Below are 18,868 nucleotides of genomic sequence, written 5' to 3'. Positions count from 1 at the left end.
GTCAGCCCAGAGAATTATAATTGACAAAATTCAAACTGGGGTGAAAATATCAAAGGATAGCATCATCAAGAGACACTATTTTTCCTCTAGCACAAGTAGGAAAATATTTTTTAAAGCCTCATAATAGAGTTTTTTCAAAGAATAAACAAACCTTCATTTTGCTTTAAGTGTTTCATGTCAAGAAACATTTCATAGCATATGAAATAAATAAATTGCAGATGATCAGGTTAAAGCAACCATCCAAATTCTATTAAATATCTTATTTTTCTTAGTTTAAAACTCTTTGATAAGTATGATGTTAAGAAGTGAAAATTTTCAAATACAACACAAGATAGCAAGAAATACATAACAGGAAATTCACCATTCTTACAACATTTGAGGAGGTCTTATCCCAGATAGACTGACTAGTTTCTGTCATTATTAGCACTGTCATCTAAGAAAAATAGTATTAATGAAGACAGATGAAAACTACTTTTATTTTCTCAGATTGCTAAAATGTTCATAGGAGAAGCTGGGCAGGCAGGAAGGAGAAAAAGGGATCCACAAAATTGCAGATAAAAATTACATCCTCTTATGCAATGGATCAATGAAATTACTGCAAGGAAACAAAATAGGCCCAAAAAACATACTAAAAAGTCAAACTAGAGGCAATCCTAGATTGATACAAGGCAAAAAGAAATGAGACAATCTTGGGTATGATGAAGTTTTAAAAAGATGCAACAAAACTTCACTGTTGGGAAATGATGACAGAGGTAAATCCAGAAAATGCCAAAAATAAATGGGTAGCTTTCTTTTGAAGGGGAAAAGAAGAAAGAGTCCAAGAAGGAAACCTGAAAGCCAACAAGATGGAAACAATGTGTCCAAGTGTCATCATTTACCTCCTCTCCAGGCCTCCCCGGCCATCACTGTAAGGAATGTCCCTTTAGATTTAAAAAAAAACACACACACACACATGCCAACTAAAACTCCTCAGTCTAATCACATATTCCCCAAGGTCAGAAACACACTAGATATGAAAAATGAAAGAGACAATTCTAATGCTGCTTTTACTTAAAATTTTATTGCAACTCCCTCTCACCCTTTCAGCTCCGCAGACCAAAATGCATGTGAAGTCTGAGTCTGATGGTACTCTTTTCAAATTATTCCTTGAATCTGACTTTTGAAACTTGGGTAAGTGAAGCAAGGACAAGGGAACACTGAGGATCTGACTTGCCTGCTTCCTTGTTTATTCATGAGCAGGGCTAGACTCAGAGGAAATCTTTCAGTGAAAATGAAAAGCGTGTCTGTATAATGCTTCATACTGACTTCCAGGAAAGGCAAGGGTAGAATTTAGGTAGAATAACAAAGGAGTTAGAAAACTTGGGATGAAGAGGAGAGCTTCCTAATTTCTTAGGAAAACTGACATAGATTCCATGTGTTGGGTTAGCACATTTGTACAACTAGCATCAGTGTGTCTTTCAAATGCTCTGTACTTTGTCATCCATGTCCTCTTTCAAAATATCTAAGAGTTTTTGAACATCCTCTTTCATCTCCATCTAGTTGAAAGTGTGTGTGTGGTCTTTAACAGAACAATTTAACAAATGCCTTAAGATTCTTTAATATCTTTTTAAAATTTACCTTTAGAACAAATCCAATACCAATTACCACGAATAGTTCCACATATATTCAAGCCACTAATTCTTAAAGTACTACCTAAATTTAGAAAATATAATCCAAAGATATTTGCCATTGAATAAACCTAGAATGTATTTTGTTCAACTATTTTGAGACATTCTTCTACGAATTTGGGTATAAAATTATAACTTTGTTCAGTGAGTAAGTGGTTGATAGCTGTCCACTCTCTGCAGAAGTGTGTCTGAATATCCAGGAGAGTAATACCTGAAAAAGAAAATTTTCTATTAGATCTTTGTGAAAAGATTCAGCACAGTAGGCACAAAAGATTCAACATTAGATATTTATTTGAAATAATTTTATGAGGGAAACTTCAAATACACTGACCAGTGATGCTCCAGAAATGCTTTGTGCATGAGGTTAGAGATGATCCAGGAAGACCATGTTAGATAAATAGCAGGACATTTAAAGGGTGTCATTGCAGTGGCAAAGAAGGGGCATTTCCAAAGCAGGAAACTTGGATCTAGTGACAGTGTTTTATTAGAGAGACTTAGTCTGTATTATGTCAAGTGACTGATGTTGCTTTGATCATCACAGCTAATAGGGTTTTTCCCGTAAGTTAGACAACACAGTCTATCATTACTAACCAATGCCTGCATCCTGACTGCCTTACAGATAGATTATTCTCAATGTATGTTTTAATTAGATCTGGTCACTCACGAGACCAAAAATTTCTGGGAGTATCATTCACATTAAAGAACTATTTAATAAATAGTTTACAAACAGCCCAGCATACAAACCTAGGAGATTAATCATTTTCATTGGTTTGGGGCATCTATAGTACTATAAATTTATACTTACAAATTTAATGTTTTATAAAATATATAGTATAAAAGTATTACATATGTTGATCAATGCATTGTGGGGTGCTTCATATATCATGGAAAGAATTTATATGCATATAAAATTATGTCAAAAATTTTGGCAGACATTCTAGAATAAATGGATAAAAAAGCTAGATAGGTGTAATTAAAAATTTCCCCAAATATTCAAAATAATTAAACCTTCTAAGGTGTTTTCTCCAGATTAAAAAAAAAAAAAGAAACCTAATGTTCAAGACTTGTTTTATCCTTTGTTAATTATCTTTATCCTCAAATGCCTGACTTAAAAGCTCATAATTTATATTACATTAATTTCTTCCACAATTTGTCAGGTTAAGGTGGATAAAACAGAGCTGTTTTTCTTAATAGTGTGCTTACAAACAGTCATAGATAAACAGATACATACATGCATACATAACGAGCTACCTTAAAGGATGTTTCTCCTCTAAAGGCTTCCTACCCTCAAAAAAATTGTCCCCCAGCAGTGAGTCTCTTTGAAGTATTCCTAAGTGAAAGAAGTTATAACTGTTTCTCGCTGAGTTAGTCACAAATTTTAAATCAGTCTTCACCTTCCCAGTCTTATAAATGTGTTAGACACAAGATAGGTACTTTTTAGAGAAAGGGTAAAAAGTAGATTTAGAAAACCAAAACTTGAAAATTGTGCTGTTTCATATGGTAGCCACTAGCTGTGTGTGGTTCTCAAGCCCTAGAAATAAGCGGAATGTGAATACGAGAAATATAACTAAGTGACTGAATTTTTGTCTATTCAATTTTAATTAAATATTAAAAACTGGTATTTGATTCATTTATTGGAAAAAATTTAGGTGTGTTTGTAACAACTTGTGAATATACTTTTCAACTGTAAACTTAACATAAGCTAAATACAGATCAAGTATTTCTAATGAAATTTAGTATCTGAATTGAGATGTGCAGAAAGTGATAACTACCTACCATATTTCAAAAACTTAGGACAAAAAATGTAAAATAGCTCATTAATAGTTTTTATGTTAATTACAAGTTGAAATTATAATACTTAGATATATTGGACTAAGAAAAATACATCATTAATATTTATTTACCCTGTTCCATTTTACTTTTTTTAAATATGGTTACTAGAAAATTTTAAATGACATATGTGGCTCACATTATATTTCTATTGGATAGCATTACTTTTAAGATAAAGCTTCCCCAACAAATCAATCAGAATCTACCAATAATCCTTGAGGTTTTACCTGGCTAATTGCCAAGCAAACTGCCACTGCATATTTCCCTCCCCGGGGACCTGGAGATGCCACAATCCCCAGGATTCCCCACAGGGTAGGAAATGTGCTAAGGGAGGACTTATACTGCTCACCCCCATCAGCAGAATGCTAAATTTAGCACTACCCAACTGCTCATAAATGCACACATGTACGTATCTTGGTATATGATCCTGTAAATAAGTACATCAGGTTGTCCATTAACTGTCAGAAACCCCCTACCAGCTAGAATCTGTCTGATGCTAAGGCATTCAAAAGCAGCTTTCCATTAGAAAAAAGTGTGGAACCCCTACATTAGCAATTAAAAGCAATTTAAATCTAACCAGAATATTTGTTTATGTCTTTTATATTGGCAAAAAATGACACAAATATTTGCTTGATGTACATTTATCATCAAAACAAATAGTGAAAAAATGTAAGTGGCCAAGTGCTGCTACCCAGTTTCCTCAGTATTATTATAATGTTAAGTTTGATCCACCTAATAATGTGATTTAACCCGGATATAAAAAAGAGAATAGGGGCACCCACAGAGGACTATAGAATATTTACTGAGTTGAATTCTTCCCATGTGCAAACCCTTTGGCTAAACATTATCTCACTTAATCCTGATAGCAACTCTATGAAGTAGGTAATGATCCACATTTTACAGATGAGGAAAGTGGCTAAGAGGGTTAAGTAGTATCTCCAAAACCACATTACTAAGTAGTTGGGACTGAGATAGGAATTTTGATCTGTTTCATACCTAAGTCCGAGCTTTTAGCCATACTCCTTATGAAAGAACCAAAATAAACCTCCCCCAAAGCCCTGGAAATTCCTTTCTTCTGCTGTCAACCACTGCTATTTCGACTTACCTCTTTATGGCCTTTAAGAATATAGGGGAATCAACTTCACCCTAGACCCAGGTAGAATTTGGGCTATTCTATTGTTATCATACCAGAAATGTGCCTACTGGAAGACTGTATGCATGCCTCCCTCCCCAAATTAGATGTTTCCTAAGAGCAACCTCGCCTTCCCAGTTTAGGCAGAGATCCAGAAGACAAGAGTTCCAAAAATACTTTCTGGCTGTAGGATGGCCCAGGACTAGAACTTAGGTCTTCTGACATCTAGTCCTGGGCCCCTTCCCTCTCATCATACCAACCACCTTTATTAAACATCTTTAAAGATTGCTAAAATTAGGAGGTAATATGAAATAACTGTTTAGGCTAAAAATAGCTGAGAGAATGTATCCACTGATACTGTGTCCTATAAGGAATAATTCTAAAATAGTCACCAAGTCATTTTTGAGAATTATGATAGCAAAAAATAAAACCCTTTTGAGATCATATTTGTCTGTTTTCATAGAAAGACAAGGTTTCAAAGAATTCTATAAAACTCCTCTAAGTTCTATAGAATCTAATGCTTCAAAAAATATCAGAAACTAGAAACAGTTGGCAAACCAAAATTCTTCATAATTAGCCAGTTTTTAAAATGAAATCCCAGATCACAGAATGTGAGAAGTGGAATTTACAATGGTATTTTGGCAAAGCAGCAGATCCAATTCTAATACGACAGAGTTTTTGATTTCCCCTAGTGCTCTGTAAAATAATCCTAGAAAGGAGCAGAAAGAAGACTTCTACTCAAGGAAGTACCTTTCCATTGGTTGATTCTAATAGGTCACTCCATTTGGGGAGCCCTTTAGTTTGCTTTTCTTCATTTTTCTGTAATTTTGTTTATATTAGAAAATTGCACTGAAAGCATTCTTCCTGAAGGGACATACATTCCATGTATAAAAATTAATTTTATATTCTTGATAAAAGATTTTCCTATTTCCTTCATTTACTGGTTTTTGTACATATTTTATATGTTATATAATCCTGTGGGTATGTTATTTTATTCATATATTATATATAGTGGATATACATGTTACACTACTCCTGGGATGTATTTTATATATATATAGTAATTTTCAAAGCTGTTATTGAAACCCTTTTGGTCAAGAAGTTCTCATAAACCTCCCCAAAGTGCATTAACTTGTACCTTTGGAAAGAATTTACTGGCAGAATACATGTGAATATAGAACAAATTTCAATCTTAAAATTATTTTTGTGCTTTTAAAATCAACGTTACCATATGTATTAAAAACCACTGATGTTAAACAGGAATTATAGTTTATATAACTTATATAAATTGTAACAAATTTTAAACATTGGAATTTATGTTCTCCAATATCAATTAAGAGAAAATAAGAAGTAAGTGTAGTATTAGAAAAATATAGATAAATATGGCCTTTAATTCTGTATGTTTTGTGGACACTTTTCAAGATTCAGTTGCTTAATAACTCTGTTTTTGGTAACTTTCTTATTTATTTGGGGTTTAGTGGTTTAGTTCTCCTCTAGTCTTACAAGGACTGAGACTTAGGTTTAATGCTCTGCAAACCAACATCATTTTAAAAAATTAATCTTGAAAATAGCTTCCTAATAAAATGTATCTAATTTGCAAAAAAGAAAAGAGCTTCCTGCTACATTACTATCAAGCATCTGCATTTCATAAACATTATTTATTTTTTCAAATATAGATAGTAACTTTCTTTTTTGCCATTCAACATCTCTTTTCTATTTGTAATACTCTCATTGATATGAAAGTGAGCTTAAGGCAGAAAAATAATATGCAGGGAATGGTGAAAATCAGACTCTTTCTAAATCAGGCTCACATTAAGGATTGTTAATGTAACTTGAACTCTGTATTTGGGTACTCTTCAATAAAGCATGTATTAAATTAGTACAGAAATGTCTCAAATGACATTCTAGTTCGATTTGGAAATGTATGTGTCAATCAGAGCATCGTTTAACTTGAGGGATAAAACAGATCAAGAGAGTAGTATACATTGGTCTTATGTGGTATTTCAAAGTCCACATTTTGATTTCAAAGTAGATATAAAATCTAGATATAGAAGAACTGTATTATAACTTTGAACTTCTCAAAGTCCATTTTTCCCACCTTACTATTTCCTCTGGGTAACAGCTGTTAATACTGTTGATGTACTCCTGAAGGAGAGATCCAGGCTCTGCTTTTATCTCTTGAATCTTTTTAAGTCCACCACTTGTTACAAAAAGCCTTCGAGCTTTGCAGTCATGGGGCAGCACCTTGAAAAGTGAAGCACATAAAAATGTCAGCTTTTCTTTTCCAAGTTGGATTTTTGCTACTGAAAAGCAGTAATACATCCGAGGAAATATAAAAGAGAATTTATGTCCAATATACCTGTAACATAATGAGCCTCAATTTGCTGATGATTGGAAGTAAAATGTGGCCTTTTTAGAAATGTATTAACTTTTTATGTTGTGGAGATGGAATAAAGGCAATGAACAGGAATAAAGGTGATGGAGATCCACTCATATATGTAAGATGCCAAGTGGTGTCTGTCCTTTGCTTATGCCCACTTGAGGTCTCTCCAAAATTAAAGGCAAGCTCCTTAACAAGGCACAGAAGGCCTTCTGTGACTCAGGTCCTAAATACCTCTCCAGCTTCCTTCTCCACCAATCTCCATGCTGAATTTTGTGTGAATAACCTCAAAGGGTGCATCCAAGCTATTTCTTGCCTATGCTGTTCCCTCTTTCTAGAATGCCCTTCCTCCCTCCATGCACGTCCCCCATTTCTTGGCTAACTCTTGTTCATCTTATAAGACTCAGTTCAGGTGTCACCTCCTTCAAGAAACTTTCTCTGGGACAACCCTACTCTCTTTTCCCAGGATGAGTTAGGTACTTTTCACCTCTTACAACATTCTGTTAAACCCCTATCAGTGCACATGCCATGTAATATTTTAATTATCACTTTATATGTCTGTCACATGTAAATGTCATCGAAGGAAGAAACCATTCACTCATTCATTTCTCTAGTGCCTGGAGCCTAGCAGACACTCTACACACATTTAACAAATGAGTGAACATACTAAGGAGTAGCCAGAGAAAGGAAATTGAGATGTTAGAGACAAGAAAAATCAGGGAAGTAGGGAATCAACAAATCCAAGCGTAGATTTTAAGAAGCAACCAATGAGAACTAAATAAAGCCACAGTGGATGTTGTTGTGTTTAGAAGAAAGAGGCAGTGGAGATGAAGTTAATTATTCAAGCCAACAGGACCATCAGACAAGGAGGGTGGGGCTGGGAATTACTGCTCTCTCTCATGGTCATTGCTACTGTTGCCTCTAACAGAAACACCCTTTCTTCCCCCTCCAACCTTACTCTTTTTTCAAAGACCAGCTTTTTTCACTTGTACTTCCTCCATTAAAGTCCTCCCTGAATACCTCAGGCTGCATTCACTTATTCCTTCTCAAATGAAAAAAATAAATAAGTAACTTTATCTTGAAGTCTAGCACTCTGAAGTGTTTTCTAATTGTTTTATCTCATGCCTGCAGCTAGATTATAAAGTTCCTTGAAGAAGAATTTGGTCTTATTCTTTTTGGTCTATTGCTTAATCATTAACAGAGTGCCAGGTACACATAGGCATTTAACAAATACTTAAAACTACACAAGGATCTTGCTAATAAAATGATAATACACATCAACTGGACAATAAAAGGTGACACGTGTATTTCTAGCAAATGGAATAGCCTACTGATGTGTCTGTTTAAAATATTTTGTTTGGCCTGGAGAGTTTTCATTACCTCCTATCTGTCTGCAGCCAGGTTAAATTAATATCTTTCTCATTCTGCCTTAAAGCACTTTCCCATCTCTTTCTAGGGCTCTGGATCCTTAGATTATGAAAACACAAAATTCCACCTGAAGCAAATATTCCCAAAGGCACATTTATAAGAGTATATGATATGCAGTATTGTCTTCATTTGATCTTGGCTGACTTCTACAAACCCCCCTGATTTACTTTAAAAGTGACTTATTTTGAACTCAGTTCAGGTTAGTGTTCACTTTCATAGCAAGTTCAATAAAACTAGAATATCTCACTCAGTAGCTGAAAATATTAGACTGTAAAATGAAGCTTGGAGAAATCATGTCAGCTGCTCATTTTCAAGAGCTGGTGACCCCCTGTCTGTAGATGAACCACTCATCTCCTTACTCCTCCCTCCCCCTTCGCTGGTCAAATTAGCAGGTCACTCCCTTACTGAGCACTCAGAAAGAAAAAAAGGTTGATTATTTTCTTAGAAGGAGGAAGACAGAGCATAAGTGTTAGAAGCAGAGAATTGTACACTGAGGTGCCTTCAACAACATTAAACCTTCTACCATTCAGGGACTGTGGTCCTTGAGGGGCAGCCAGGCTGTGGGAGATCATGGAAAGGGTTCGGAGAACTGAGGGCTGCTAACAGTATTATCTTCAGATGAGTACCAAAAACTAGGCCCATGCAGCTGCAGGGCCTAGTTTAAATGCTATAGCAATATATACTTTTGTTCATTGTTTGTAGAAATACAGAACACAAGCAGTAGGACCTCCTTTCTACAGCATTATAACTGACTATTCAAATGAATTTCCACTCCACCATTCATTTTTTATTAATTTTTAAAAACCAGCCTTAAAACATCAATGTTTTACTTCTTAAAAACAACTTTTGGGTTTTTAGTGGGGTTTTTTTTTTTTTTTGAATGCTTGATATGTGCCTGGGATTAAGCTAAATTCTTTACATATAACATCTCATTAATCTTTACAATGGCCCTATAAAATAGGTTCTCTTATTAGCCCCATTTTATGGGTCATTATACTAAGTTTCAAAGAGGTCAATACTTAGCTAAAAATATTACAGCTGGGAAACAGGAAACCCAGGCCACCCAACTCCAGAGCCTGAGCTCACAGCCACTGTGGGACACTAACTCCAAAAACCCCATTTGCTTAAATCCAGTCCCCTGAGCACAATGTGGCCAGTTCTCGATAGCTTAGCGTCCCCATCCTGGCTGTCCATGGCTATGGGAAAGCACTTTCTCTCTCTCTCTCTCAACCTCTGCTGTCAGTAGTCAGCCCCACTGGCTGTACCCCTTCCAGCAGCTCAAACTTTCTACCTTACTACTTTTAATCTGCATTGACCTAAGAAATATGACGGCCACATTTGTTAAAAGTGTTCACAAAATAAGTCAATAAACTCCAAATGACTGAAAGCATCTCCAGTAAAGTGCATGAACTTTGCAAAAAATATTTTGGTGACTCAGAGACCTTTTACCTTTTCTTTATAAGATCTTTCAGATGCATGAGACTAGCAGACACCGGAAAAATTACCCAAAGTTGCTTATCAATATAAATTATCTGCATTATAAGGTTTTCATATGTTGACTCTTTCCTCTCTCCAAGAACATAAAAAAGACAGTACAGAGGCTGTGAGAAAAATGTGAGGAAGAAGAAAGTGTGAATTTTATTAACTTATGTTCATTTTTTAAACTATATTACCTTCCCTGTCAATACAGCCCATGAGAGAGAAATAAGAAAACCCTGCCCCCAGCTTGCAGAAGACAATATTGACCCAATGGGAAAAAAATGAGCTAATACCTCATTTTAATTTTCTTCCCCCACTTCCAGGCTAAGAGAACAGCCCTTACCTTACTGAACTGTCCAACCACATGCTTCAGAATGTTGGGAGGAGCGTCATACAGTAATGGCTCAAGAGCTGGTAAATAGGTGCATTGTTGTAGGATATTCTTTAAGGCTTTTTTACTCTATTGGAATACAAAGCAAAATACATACCAAAGTAAGTAATCAATGAAAGCAGGACAAAAATTCATGTCTTGTGTTCCTGGAATTTTAAAGTGACATGAATTTCCTGGTATAACCTGGAGTTTCATTGTTTAAAAATGGTTGTCAGAAAAACTATCTTTCATTAGTTCACCATCAAATACCTTGACAGTTGTCTTCATGTTAAATTTTTAAAGGTACAGTGTATTATTGAGCTCTTAAACTATCTATGTGGAAATAAAGCTATAGCATAAAGCTATAGATTGTAAATTAATATATATCATATTTTATTAGTATAAGAATTAATATATATTAAACTGTGAGATAACTAATATGTCCTATTACTTCCAATCAACAAATGAGAGAAGGTGGTTTATTGTAGAAAGTCATTATCAGGCATTTCACGTTCTCCAAAAGGTTTCACGGCGTACAGGCATGTAGTGAGAAATATTCTATTATGTGCATCATTCAATGAGCATTTGCAGATATGCTGCTACAGCACATGGTTAGAAATTGCTCCATTCACAGACAGAAACAAAACAGAGAGGACCCACTCTACTGTGTAGAAAAGCTCCCCTCAGCAACAGGGGCTGTAACACCAGCAGTAAAAGAAGAGGCACCTGCATGGCCCCTTCCCACTCTCCCCAGAACCCTGTATTTCACAGTGATACCCCTTGGCACTGCCCCCTACCATAAGTGGGGCTGAAGAAGGGCCCCCCTGTGACTGTAGGACATCCCTGAGGCAGCTCTTGGGCCACGGCTGGTGGTGATTCTGTTTCCTTATAGTATGAAAGCCTGCCCCCTTCACTCTAGGAGCTTCGTGTTCACTAGAATTCCACACCTGCTTGTACATGGTTCTGTGCTTGAGCGCATCCTTACAACCTCTCCTCTGATCACCTCTTCCCTCTTCAAAGCCTTAGCCGACCTAGTCTTCTGGGAGCTTGCTATTGAATGTCTAGCAATGCTTTTGAAATGTCAGAGAGAATTTTGATTTTCACACCATGAATTCTACAATTAGTAAATGGATTCACTAAAAAAAAAAAAAAAAACAAAAAAAAAACCCTTTCATCACACTTGTGCTGTCAGTAAAGGATCTCTTGATTTTACGGTTTCCCAGAGACCCAAGCTAAACAGTCTTATGTGACCGCTTATCTCTTGACACTTTTGTCCTCAAACATTGTTTTAAAAACTAGATTAAATAAAAACAAGGAATGTAAGAATGTAGCCCAACTTTTCTCTACAAGTAATAGAAGCTGGAATTAAACTCTCAATTCCCAACACACCTAGTTATATCTTTATGAACCACCTTAGGATCACAGTGCACTTAGCAGGCCAACACATTTAACTTAACTGCTGTTGGTGACAAGGTCTACTAACAGGATAGCCAAGATCACATCCACTGTACCACGCAGACAGATTTATTCCAATCCTAGCAGTTCCAAGGTGTTGATAGACTGTCAAGTTATTAATCAAGAACTCCAATGACACTAGAGATCCACTGAGCTTTACCATCCTTTGTCAAGAAACATACTCAGTTTTCAACTATAAACTTCCTGATAGGGATCTATGTCATGATCAATAATCAGCTGTATTATCCAGAATGAAATAAATATTAGTATATTAGAAAAGTAAGATTTTTGTTTACTTGTCAACTTCTGGGCTTAAGATTATGAAGATGTAATTTATTTACTATAAATTCACTCATTTAAAGTGCACCATTCAATGGATTTTTAGTAAATTTACAGAGCTGTGCAACCATCACCACAATCTAGTTTTAGAACATTTTCATCATCTCAAAAGAAACATCATGCCCATTTTGTAGTTACTCCCTATTGCCTCCCCCTACTTACCCCATCAGCTCCAGACTACTCCTAATTGACTTTCAGTCTCTATAAATTTGACTTTTTTGGCCAGTTCATGTAAGTGGAATCATACAATATGTGAAGTGTTGAGTGTGGCCTTTTTCGCTGAGTATAATGTTTCTAAGGCTCATCCAGGTTAGACAGCGTGCATCAATGCTTTGTTCCTTTCATTGTTAAACAGTATGCCATTACACAAATTTACCATGTTTCATTTAGCCATTCACCAGCTGATGGACATTTGGGTTAACTCCACTTTTGGCTAATATGAATAATGCTGCTATGAGGATTCATAGGCATGCCCTTGTGTAGACAAATGTTTTCATTTCACTTGGGACAATACTGATGAGTGGAGTTGTTGAGTGATAATGGTAAATGGATGTTTAATATTTTGAGAAACTGCCAAACTGTTTTTCAACATGATTGCAACATTTTACATTCCCACCAGTAATGTAAGAAGGTTCAATTCTCCATATGATGATCAACACTTGTAATTGTTTGTCTTATTAATTATAGTCATTCTTGTGGGTGTGAAGTAACATCTCATTATGGTTTCAGTTTGCATTTCCCTAGTAACTAATGATGCTGAATATCTTTTCATGTGCTGATTGATCATCTGTCTGTGAAATGTCTATTTATATTTTTTGCCCATTGTTTAATTGGGTTATTTGTCTTCTTATTATCAAGTTGTAAGAGTTCTTTACATATTTTGAATACATGCCCTTGCTCAAATACATGATTTGTAAGTAATTTTTCAAAGTCTGTGGCTTGTCCTTTCATGTTCTCAGTAGTGTCTTTTGAGGCATACAAGTTTTTCATCTTGATGAAACCCAATTTATCAATGTTTTCTTTGATTATTTGTGCTTTTAAGTGCCATGACTTGTATCCAGAATATCAAAATCACAATGAGATACCAATTCACACCCATTAGGATAGCTATAATAAAAAACAAAGACAATAACCAGTGATGGCAAAGATGTGGAAAAATTAGAACCCTCCTATATTGCTGGTGGGAATGTAAAACACTGTAGCCACATTGGAAAACAGTTTGGCAGTTCCTCAAAATGGTCAAAAGAATTATCATGTGACCTAGTAGTTCCATTCCTAGGTGTATACCCAAGAGAAATGAAAACACAAGATACCTCTAAATCTAAACAAATGGAAATGCAATTGCCTGAATATTTTCAAAATACATGTAGGTAAGCTTCTTATATACAACATATATATTGTTTCAGTTTTTATAAGGTATTTGAAATTACACAGGTGCAAGCAGATAGTCAGGCTATGCGAAAATGTGCAAGAAATTCCAAGGGGCTGCTCCTTGGCTCTCCTGGATCAGAACCAATTAGAGATGCTTACAAAAGCTGACATACCTTTGGGACAAAATGAGCTTCATCATGGCTTTATAATTTGAAAGCTGCTACAGAGTAACAAATGAGAAACACCATTAGACAGTTCTTAAAGCTCTTGGATATATTTTCCCTACTAAGATAGTGTCAAATTGAACAGGCTTGGACTTTAATCTAAAGCCTTTAAAACAACTGATAGAATCCAAGAGACCTTGGGGAAGAGAAAAAGGGAATGATTAAGTCCCTACAATAAGAAAATATCTGGGTGGACTTAAAGCCTTGGAAAGATTGCTGACAGGGTAATGACTGATAAATCACTTTTAATTTAATACCCACTGTATTTCCTGAAAGTAAACATTGTATCAAATAAAGGCAGAAGGAACCTTTTATTAGTAAACCTAAATGTCTTAATAAAACCACCTTTGTTAAAATAGTACACAATAAAAATTATCTGACTTCAAAAAGTGAAGTTTTCAAACTTATTTTACTCCAGGGATATGTATACAATATAACATCATAATAATTCATTAAAAGCCAAGTTATATAAACTTGGTAGTATATAAATAGTATGTAGTGCTCCCCAAGTAACTATTTGCAAGGGTTTCTCAAACCATATTTACTATTGGCTCTGCTATTAATAATTCATGCTCTGGCTCATGTATTCTTTTATTTCCCCAGATCACCAGATATGAGGGTGGGGCAGATGAGAAGTGAGGAGGAGGAAGGAGGGGAGAGGGACGGGGAAGAAGGAGGAAGAAAGACAATGATGATAATAGGATAAAGAAATATGAGGCAAAAAGAGAACTCCATGTATGGGTTAAAATTACACATATGTAAGTCAGCTGTACTTGGACAGCTCATGACTGGAAATGGAGTTGTGGTTTCTCATCAGAAAGTCAAAGATGTACAGAACTGTTAAACAGGAAAAGACTTTAGCATGTTGTCAATCTCACTCTCTACAAAGCATTGCCAAGGAATGGACTCAAGATTGGAGATGTGTAAGGGGACCCCTAAAGCTATTAAGTCATTGCTTTGATCTAGAAAGTCTTATAAAAATTGAAAAAGGCTTAATCTTAGAAATCAACTTCCCTCAGTGAATTTGTAGAGAAAAAAACATGTACACATAATGAAATCAACATAAACTCACTTTTATAAAATTTATAAACCAAATAAATGACTCCCTACATCACTTTCAGATTCCCTCAACTGTGTGGCTCAAAAAGACTACCCGCTTCACTCTACCATCTAAAGTTGCTCCAGCAAATATGTTTTCCTATGTTACTTTATTGTTCAATTAAAATTCAAATGTAATTTAACTTACTGTTGATATTATTTTAAATTATTGTCTTTTCTGTGTAATTCCCCCAATCCAAGTCAATTCTGAAAGTGGCTTTCAAAAAGTTACATGTTTTCCTAATAGTGAGCATTCTGGGAAATATTTTTCTTTCTTTGTGACTCTAAATTATTTAAAAATTCATTCTACTTTATATTCATGTTTTATGAATCATTTTAGTAGCTAGTAACATTTTTTTTCAGAAATTTTGATTTTTTTTAAATGCATGATTTAAAATGCTTAGTGAATCTTATGGTCAATTTTCTTTTAAGAAACAAAGATATAATTAAAAAATCAGGAAGAAGGGGGAGGGTATAGCTCAAGTGGTAGAACGCATGCTTAGCATGCACAAGGCCCTGGGTTCAATCCCCAGCACCTTCATCAGAAAAACTACATAAATAAACCTAATTACCTCCTCCCTGAAAAAATAAAAATTTAAAAAAAAAGATCAGGAGGACTTGGAGTCAGGAGAGGTAGCTCGTGGCTTCAGGAATACCTTTGGAAATCACCTAAAATTCTTTTAGACTCAATTTTTTAATGTAAAATGGACTAAAGTTCTCTCTGGCCAATTTCACATCCAAAATTCTATTATTCAATCCCTGTTTCATAAGAAAAGTCCACAGAAATGTAGAAGGCAGCAACCAGACATTCATTGTATAAACAACTTTGTACTTGTTGAGAACTTAATTTAAAATACCTCTCGGATTCTTTGAGTCAAGGGTAACTAATGCATTTTCAGTCACCTCAGTTCTTCAGATAAATGTCTTTCTCAACACAGAAAAGCAATATTGTCCGTAGTGAAAATTAAAACATTTTAAATTACATATTTTTAAGAGTGAGTCAAAAATCTAACAAGTCTTCATTAAAACGGTGAAGAATTAAACCCTTACTTTTATTTGAAGATCCTCAGAACTTTCTGTTGACATGTACAAAGAAAGCAGAACAGGCAACGTATTGGTGACCACGACAGCCCGGGCGTGCTCGGGAGTGTGTCTCCCAATCTGTCCTAAGGCCCAGGTGGCAGCAGCCTTAATGTGGTCTTCTGGCTCTTCCGACAAGCAGACTGACAACATGGGCACACCCTGCAGCGTTGATCAAAAGAGCAAGTGTTATGAATCTCGAGCGGGATTAAAGAGTCTTCCCTGCTTCACAAACATTAGAAGGAATCATTTTGGTCTTGATCCTTTTTTCCCCTAAATGGTTCAATAAATGAGCACTTCACAGGGGCTGTCATTTTTCAAGTTGATAAAATGGCTAGAACTAATTTATCTTAATTATCTGTTACAATCCAACCAAACTAAATATCTCTACTAGCATTTACTCCCCAAACAGAGGCATTTAATCAAAAAACAGATGCCACAGATTAGTATTTAGGCAAAACCAGATTCCACTGTGACAAATCAAAAATGCAAAGGACTTTAAAACCTTTTGTTTTTCTTTTGTCAAAAAAGTTAACTTAGAATCCTTTTAAAAAATTGCCTCTTCACCAAGTACAATAGATCTGAGAACAAAATAACTACTCTAGATCCAAAATCAAATGACTAATATGAGCAAGGATTCTATTTAAGTGAATTTTTCACTAAATATTCACTAAAACCTTTCCTGAAATAGTAAATTTCTGTTAATTTTGGTCAACTTTTAAATGATATTTTTGCCCATTTTCATGTGATTATCAAAGCAGAGATGAGTATTTTTGTTATACAGATGGCATGTGCTTATATTCTGCACTTCAAACTTCAATTTTATCTAAATAATCAAAACAGAATTAACTAAAGGACCTCAAATACATTACAGTTTATGTATCCAAGGAAGACTCAAATAACCATATCAAATTATAATTCCAGATTCTGTATAGGCATAATTTTCTAACTCAAGACAGTAAGAATTATCACTTTAAATTGAGGACCACAAAAGCCACGATCACATGGTCAGGCTACCACAGCAAAGGCCAAGTGATCATATATACATTTTTTCCCCTCCAACTTAACATTTGGTTTTTTAAGACCAATCTCCTGAGGAAATGTGCCCTATTTCTTCATTGGTAGCCCTTACAGTGCCACTTGGAAAAGGAAAAGCCTGAGACAGTGTTGTGTGGTTTGTCTCAAACCGCTGCTGCCCCCACCTCGATCCTCAACTGAACAAAGGACAAACCAGGCGGGAGAGGCCAGCCGTGGCCCCGGACCAAAGGAGGGGAGCACCTCCTGGTTCATCTGGGGAAGAAACAGGAAGGAAAAGCAATCACTGCGCCTTTCAACCTCCTTCCTACATGCAGACTTTCTGACTACCCAAAAAGGACTGAGAATCAGAAATCCCAAAAACATCCCCACGGTGACCCTTCAGAAAGCAGTGCTGCTGCTCTGGCCATGATCGGAGACTTTCATAATAGAAGGGCAAAAGGAAAAGCGCAGGATAAAAAGGGAATGAAGTAAAGAATTATCAAGGAATAGGTAGAACATAAAGATCTGAGGCTCTTTTTTATCCTGAGGATTAGCAAGGGATTGAAAAAAAAACAACACTTCTGTTTAACATACAGAGGCAGATTTTCCATGCTGATAAGAAATCCATACCCTAGAGGGTCTCCAGAGACACTGGGAGCACACAGCCTTTGAAGCACGTTTTGAGAGATCAATACATTCAACAAATATTTTTTTTGAGCACCTACTATGAGCCAGGGCTACACAATCTGGTGGGTTAATACCAAGTTGTAAATTGAGATACCACCAAGTCCCCAGAGCAAGGAAACAAATGTTGCTATCCACCACATGCTCTGAATTGCCTCAGTCCAACAGAGAAACCACCTCATGGAAGCTGCAGGAGAGGGAGCCTACCCAGTGGCAGGAAGGGGGAGGATGTACAGACCTCTGAGAATAATGAAAATGACCATGGGGCATGTCCTTTATGATAGCTGTCTTTAATCAAAGTATGCTTTATATTATTTGTAAATAGATACAGCCAATCCTTCAAGATACAAGCATGTAATATTTAAGTACAGATAATACTAATAATACTCAGAGGTATTGATATTAAATACTGAGTAGAACTCTAAACTTCCTGCCAAGTAAGCCTTACTTCAAGCATTGCTTTGGGAAACTTACTAACTTGAAAAGAACTGGCAGTTCTTTGACTCTGGTCGGTTGTATTTCACATCCTGTGGAAGAGCATTCATCTGTGGTTCTGTCTTAGAGTCCCTCACTGCAATCATGAGAGGAAAATGCAGCCAAAACAAACCTTGGAGATGATGACAGCCATTGCCAGGTTCTCAGAATGAGCCGCCACATAGCCAAGCATCATGATGCCCGGCAGCCTGATGTTCCCTTTGCAGGATGCGATGCAGTCGATCACAGCAGCAACTCCTCCTGCATTCACGATCAACTGCGAAAGCTAAGAGAAGAGGAGGAGAGCTGGATAACCCATGACCCTAAAGGGTAAGGTGGTCTTTAAATGGTACTCTAGCATTGCCAAACTTTGATATTTAGGACCTAGAATGCATCTGGTAAAATCTGAACTGTCATTTAGTGAAACTATTATATTTATCAAAGAACTGTGCAAGGATAACCATCCTATTTCTGGCGTGTAGACAGGGCTCCCTGTGAGGAGCCTCTCCGTGGTTCGACTTTCCATGCATCGATGGCACAACTTTTATCCCTGTCATTGTGGATGTCAAAATTCCTCATCCAAACACTAACCCTAGGGCCACTTTGTAACTAGCTAACTGCTGAAATCCCCCATCCCCGTGCGTGAGTATGAAGCAGACTGGTCACACTCACTGAATGCTGAAAGGCAAGGTCAGACTTGAAGTAGTCCAGCCTAATTATCCCTCCTTTGCTAGCAATGGTCACTAGCTGATGGCATTGCCATCTTGAAAAATCTCAGCCAGATAAAGACACTGGGTGAAATAAAGGATGAGGACTTTTAAGGTTTAGTGAAATGAAACT

The 18,868-nt window shown here is 36.1% G+C and overlaps 1 protein-coding gene across 2 annotated transcripts in view; it reads right to left on the bottom strand.

Moving 5' to 3' along the window:
• Positions 1–694: 694 nt before the first annotated feature.
• The window catches only part of SPAG6 (sperm associated antigen 6), a 53,356-nt gene continuing 35,182 nt past the window's right edge, over positions 695–18,868 (bottom strand). The window contains exons 7-11 of one of the 2 annotated variants that reach the window (XM_032473692.1): positions 18,162–18,314; positions 15,824–16,015; positions 10,260–10,376; positions 6,728–6,873; positions 1,582–1,878 (exon numbers count right to left, since the gene is read on the bottom strand). In XM_032473692.1, coding sequence (XP_032329583.1) covers positions 1,809–1,878; positions 6,728–6,873; positions 10,260–10,376; positions 15,824–16,015; positions 18,162–18,314 — 678 coding nt within the window. In that variant the 3' untranslated portion in view covers positions 1,582–1,808. Of the gene's footprint in view, positions 1,879–6,727; positions 6,874–10,259; positions 10,377–15,823; positions 16,016–18,161; positions 18,315–18,868 lie in introns of both variants that reach the window. The other variant, XM_032473693.1, reaches the window with a different exon arrangement.

This window comes from Camelus ferus, chromosome 35 (assembly GCF_009834535.1).
Source record: "Camelus ferus isolate YT-003-E chromosome 35, BCGSAC_Cfer_1.0, whole genome shotgun sequence".
NCBI lineage: Eukaryota > Metazoa > Chordata > Mammalia > Artiodactyla > Camelidae > Camelus > Camelus ferus.
Note: the sequence above shows the minus strand (reverse complement) of the source record. Positions and strands in the feature narration are given on the sequence as shown.